This window comes from Psammomys obesus, unplaced genomic scaffold, assembly GCF_907164565.1.
Source record: "Psammomys obesus unplaced genomic scaffold, mPsaObe1.curated_primary_1811, whole genome shotgun sequence".
NCBI lineage: Eukaryota > Metazoa > Chordata > Mammalia > Rodentia > Muridae > Psammomys > Psammomys obesus.
Genome location: NW_026596120.1, coordinates 13076981 through 13082980, shown reverse-complemented (window position 1 = coordinate 13082980; position 6000 = coordinate 13076981). Strand labels below are relative to the sequence as shown.

The 6000-nt window shown below is 49.0% G+C and overlaps 1 protein-coding gene across 1 annotated transcript in view; it reads left to right on the top strand.

Annotated features, from left to right (window-relative positions):
* The first annotated feature begins 1057 nt into the window (after positions 1-1057).
* Positions 1058-6000, top strand: part of Bfsp2 (beaded filament structural protein 2) — a 55675-nt gene continuing 50732 nt past the window's right edge. Inside the window, exon 1 of the mRNA XM_055629894.1 lies at positions 1058-1549. Coding sequence (XP_055485869.1) covers positions 1058-1549 — 492 coding nt within the window. The remainder of the gene's footprint in view (positions 1550-6000) is intronic.

Here is a 6000-nt window from a genome sequence, read left to right as displayed (position 1 = left end):
TTGGCACTCACCTCTTAGTCTTATTAGAGGAGGAGACAGGGGTGGAAGGGAGATCAGAGCCTAACTGCTGCCCAGCAGTTCAGGTCTTCAGCTGGCGCCCGAGCAACCAGTGTGTCAGACTTAGCCATCAGGCAGCATGTACAGCAAGGTCGAGAGGAGGTGAAACATGGCTGAGGGCCAGCAGCTAACAAGCAGAGTGTCAGAGGGCAGATGTGAGCGGGGAGGGAAGAGAGAAACAGGAACGGGCCTGGAATGGCTGCCAGAGCCGAGGGAAGAAGACAAGAGCAGGCTCGCTTTGTTTCCCTTGGGCCTGTGGGGCTGCCTTCCTCCATGGCTGGCTCACATCCATGCCTTTCCTCTGATCCTGTGTGGGTGCACTGGAGCACACACACACACACACACACACACACACACACACACACGGATGCAGAAAACCCTGTAATCGGTCCCGAGACCCTTACACCGAGTCCCAGCTTGTGGTGTGAGAGATCTGGAGTCTGTGATTGGAACATCTGTCGCCTAAGGTCCTCAGGCCTGTTTCCTCACCAGTGAAAGAGGGACCTTTTAATTGCTTGACCAAACATGCACAAAGCCAAGGGCCAGGGTTCAGAGACTACTCACCTAGGGAGGCCCTGGTTTCTGTCATAGGAATTGGAGGCAGAGGGAGCAGAAGTTCAAAGTCATCCTGGCTACATAAGGATGTTGAGGCCAGGCTAGGTGAGAGACCCTGTCTACAAAGAAAATAGGCAAATCCAGATGACCGTTCCCACAGGCTGCACTGCTCCAGCACCCTCTCCCCACAAACCCCAGAAAAGTCTGGATGGCTGGGCACATGACCGGGCAGCAGAGAATGCCTGTGTGCCTCTGGCGGGCCGGTGGGGCGGTTCCCTTCCAGTTCAGTGAATGGCAGAAGCTCGTGGAAGGCAGTAAACAAAGAACACGGGGACAGGGGAGCTTCCAGAGAGGCCCGTGACCAGGCCATGGGGATGCTGGGACTGGCAACCAAAAGCCACTGGATCCTGTAAACCCGCCAGGCACCGCAGAGGCAGGGAGGATGATGAGCGAGAGGAGAGTGGCAGTGGACTTGCCCCCGGGAGCCAACGCCAGCATGCCCCTCCAGAGGCACAGGGTGCCATCCCTCAGGGGAACACGATCGCCATCCTCCCTGGAGAGTCCCCCAGCCTCCAGGACCGGTGCTGTTGGGAGCCTCGTCCGTGCCCCTGGGGTCTACGTAGGAGTGGCACCCAGTGGCTGCATAGGTGGCCTCGGTGCCCGAGTGACACGCCGGGCCCTGGGCATCAGCAGTGTCTTCCTGCAGGGCCTACGGAGCTCAGGCCTTGCCACTGTGCCGGCTCCAGGCCCAGAAAGGGAGCACGCTGCCGTGGAGGACCTGGGGGGCTGCCTGGTGGAGTATATGACCAAGGTTCACGCCCTGGAGCAAGTCAGCCAGGAGCTGGAAACACAGCTGCGGGCTCACCTGGAGAGCAAGGCCAAGCGCTCTGGAGGCTGGGATGCCCTCCGCACCTCCTGGACCAGCAGCTACCAGCAGGTAGGTCTGGCAGCTGTGCCTGGAGGCTCACTGGGGCGGGGGTGGGGGATGCTGAAGGCAGCAGGGAAGGTAGCGAGTGACCCGACGCCAGGAACGCTGACTGCCTTCCTACCGGAACTGCTGGTGGGCTAATGGTAACATCAGCTGCCATGCACTGGAGCCGATGGATCCCCTAGGCAGAGTACGAGCACCACCCCAAATACATCCCAGCAACGCTCTGCAACCCGTCTCTCACCGAGTACACTTCTCAGATGAGAAAATTAAGTTGCGTACATGACCCCAGTTCACAAGCTAATAGAGCAATGGTTCCCGACCTGTGGGTCACAACCCCTTTGGAGGTCACATAGAGATAACCTCCATATCAGATATTTATATCTCGATTCATAACAGCAGCACAATTACAGTTATGAAGTAGCAACACCATAATTTTGTGGGGGGGGGGGTCACCACAGCACGAGGAGCTATATTAAAGGGTCACAGTGTTAGTGAGGTTGAGAACCACGGTAATAGAGAGACGCCGCAAATAATCTCAACCTGGCTTTTCTTTTCTCAAAGTTGCACTTGTCCTATTATCTAGGACTGCCTCCGTCACGATTACTGTAAAGGGTTTTCAAGCCATCATAGAACCCAGTGCCATTGAATGGATGTACTATTTTAAATGACTAAATGAAGGGGTGCCCCTGTACCTGGAGATAATGGGAATATGGGTTCAATGGGAATATGGACCATATTGGTAATTTTCAATTTCCTATTACCAATGGTGAATGAGGGGGTGTATGTGGGGGAGGGGAGCATGGATGTCTGTGTGGGTATGAACAGGTGAAGTTGATGTAAATATCTTGTTTAACTCATTAGAGCAAAAATTATTTCAGCCTGAAATCAATATAAAAATATCAGCACAACAGTTCAAATTCAAATAGAACTTTATGGAGGATGAAATTGTTTTTATAGTCTTGGCTGTCTGTTGTGTGGCTTTCTCCTGGGAAGACATGAACACATGTACTTTCACCCCAGAAAGGGCACTACCAACAGATCAAAGATTCTGCCCAAGTCTAGCCTGGTGATCAATGAGTTCATTGGGGCTACTGAAGTGTGGGTGAGGGGTTAGTTAAAGGAGCATGACTGAATCAAAAACTGCATCCTGAAAAATGCACGGGTGATGGGTGTGAATCTTATAGCATTCTAAGCCTTCTAAGTTTCCTTAAGCTTCCTGGATCTTAGGAACCACCCTCCTGTCTCCCAAAGGGACAACACTTCAATTCAGAAGAGCTACACAACATCATCAATGGCTACTGAGACTGAGGACCTGACATTTTTGTTCTCCTTGGACTTTATTCCTTCTCATCACATATAACCTCCTCTCCCCATCGCCTGGCCGGGGCTGCTTCCTGTTCTGAAATAGTTTCTGCACAGCTCTAAGCTCATCCATCAATTGTGCCGGCAAGCTCTGGTTCCAGGCCTGGAAGCCTACTGGCATTCTGGCATTGCCTGTCTCAATGGCTCTCTCAGTGGGGAGCCGACTTATCTTTCCCCTTCCTCCCGAAATACTGGATTTGGGATGCCTGCAAACTAAATCAGTCTCTAATCGAGTCAGAAGCAGCCAAATCCCATCCATTCCCTGGAATCAGGCATGCAGTCTAAGAGCAGGTTACAAATGGTCCATGTGTGATTGGGTGATGGCAAGTCCCCCATTTCATCCCATGATGCTTCTCTTTCACTCTTCTCAGCAGTCCAGAGAGGAGAGGGGTACAAGGCTTCACTTCTGGCTGGCGCAGCTGTTCATCCCATATGCCTCTGAGTTATGAGGGAGACCTTAGAGTGGAGACACCACAAGTCTCTTGATTTCAAATATGCATGACATATAAACCCCTAGAACATCCCAGACACTCCATCTCAGCAGCACTTTCTCAACAAGAGGATATTCAGATGCCACACACACATGCCAGGCGGAACCATGCATTACAATGTCGAAGTTAGAAAATTCAGCCCCAAAGCCTAGTGAGCACAAAAGCTTCTACAAAACACGAGCCTCAGTTTCTCATCTATAAACTGGATTTAATAATGTCTATATAACCCAGCAACTCTATAACCTATAGGCTAGACAGCTGTAAAAATACCCCAACAGAACAGCCATGAAGAAGAGACCTATGACTTCAGCTTCTGTTCCCACTGGTCAAAATCCAAAATGGCAGCCATTTTCCTCTAAAAGCATCTACTGGTGAATTACTGGATGTGAACAGACACACACCCCCTTTCCTCCTGCCCGTTCACCTCATTGTTATGATTCATTCTCTGATTCCTCAGCCTCAGAACCACCCAGGCCCTTTGTCCAACTAAGCAGTGAAAACAAGCTAAAAATATCCCCGGGGGTGAGACCAAAGGGGCCTGGGTACCCGACTGCCTCCTTGTCCAGCAGGAGGTGGCTCTGTGCGTCCTTGCTCTGCTCTCTTGAGTTTTCATATCAAATGGGTGATGCCAATAACTAGCTCTGGGAGCTGCACCAGATCCTTTTGTCCTCGACAGCCAATCACAAGCTTGCACTAGGAGATTTCCCTGCGCCCAGCTGCAGATAAAACAGCAGAGAGGCGCTTCCGGTGTAGTGAATGCCAGTGAGCCTGGAGCGAGCAGAGCCGGGAGCCAGGGTGAAGGAGAAACTGCCCAGGGAAGAGACCTGGATGTAGAGCTTTATTTGGAGGAGGGAGAGTGGAGTCTCCACAATGAGAGGGCGAACAGAAATGAAAATTATCGAAAAGCCAAAGGATCGGGGTTCTAAGTGGCTTGTCACGAACCTAGTTTTCTTCCTTGGAGAGACAGCCTATACTTGGGAGATGTTTCTTTCTGGAGAAACTGCTAGAAACCTGAAGCTGTGGGCCTGGTATCACAACCACACAGAGAACTAATCTCAACCACTGGGTGAAAAAGGCAATGGGGGTCAGATCAGCATCAAGACTGGCAACCCTGAAAGGAGGGTTGTCTCTGAAAGGAGGCATGAGGAGGAGAACGGAACCCGGAGCTGTTTTAATGTCTACAAAAACCTGAATGTATTGGGGGGGAGGAACCATTGCTTTCTTTTCCGGTCCTGGTTTAATGTGCGCACACTTGTGTGCGTGTGTGGCTTATTTGTTAATACAGGGTCCTGGCTAGAGTGGCAACTACTGTGTAGCTCAGGATGGCCTCAGGCTGGCAGCCATCCTCTTGTCTCCGCCTCCCAAGTGCTAAGATTACAGACTTGCACCACCATACCCAAAATCAGTCCATCTATTTCTTATAAAATGTAGTTTGCTTGGCAGGGAAGACTGGGGCTGTGGCGCTGCCAGCTAAGCTTGGTAGGACCGCTACAGTGTGGTTCAAAACGTCATGACACAGAAGTAAACATTTGGGAAAATTCTTAGGAACAGGGATGAATAAGGTCGGAAGAAGATTTCTGCAGGTCAGGGGAGGGAAGGAGGCATGAGGCTGCTACTTGGGATGTTTTCTAAGAAGGGAAACTTGTGATTCCCCAAGGGCTCCTGTTTTGTTACATAGTGTGTATATGGAGAAAGAATGGCTGAAGAAAGCACAGAACAAATTAAGAACAAACAAAAAACCTCAAGCACCTCTCTTCAAGCCCTTCTCACACACCCCACTCAGTCACTTTTAAATCTCTTATGATACCTTACAGTGTAAGGCTCATGTTGAAGAATGGGGGGACAAGTTGGTCCATGTAATGAAAAGCAGATGTGGTACAAAAACTAAGGTCTTTGAAAGCAAACAGTCCCAAGGCCAAGCTCAGACCCTGTGCTGTCTTCTACAATGATATCTGTATATCTCAGTCTCTCGTAATAACAAGGATGTTGGGAGATGTCTTTGACATGATAAAATATCTCTAAAGAGGATGCACTAGAAGCCCACTGCTGGGATTAGAATTGAGGAAATGCTATGTACTGTATGTGCTACCCTCTAATGCCAATTGGAGTCGGTGGCCTGTGCTATTAGAACCTAAAAAAGACAAGTGTAAGAATTACAAGGAAAGAGAAAATGTTGGTTCTTCCTAGAAAACCCAGAGAGTGCAATGTGAAAATTATACAGCAATAAGCTCTAATTAAGTCACAAGTTACAGAATTTCACCAAAAATAATGTCCATATATATAAACAAAAAAACATGTAATTGAACTGAAATTTTCATTTATCATGCCATACACTAAAATGCCTTTCTCTAGAGAAACTTAAGGAATATCCAAATTCTATAATGAAACAATGATATAACCCTCCTGAAAGACACAACAAGTCTTGAGCAAATGGAAATAAGTGCCATGTACTCAGACTGAAAGACCCAGGAACTTAAACAACAACAGCCTCCCTGAGTTAATTTGCCAATTTAATGCAATTCTAATTTTTATGCCAATTTCTTTAGCCATCAGCTAAATAAGCTGAGCATAAATGTTATTTGCAGGAACAAAAAGGCACAGAGA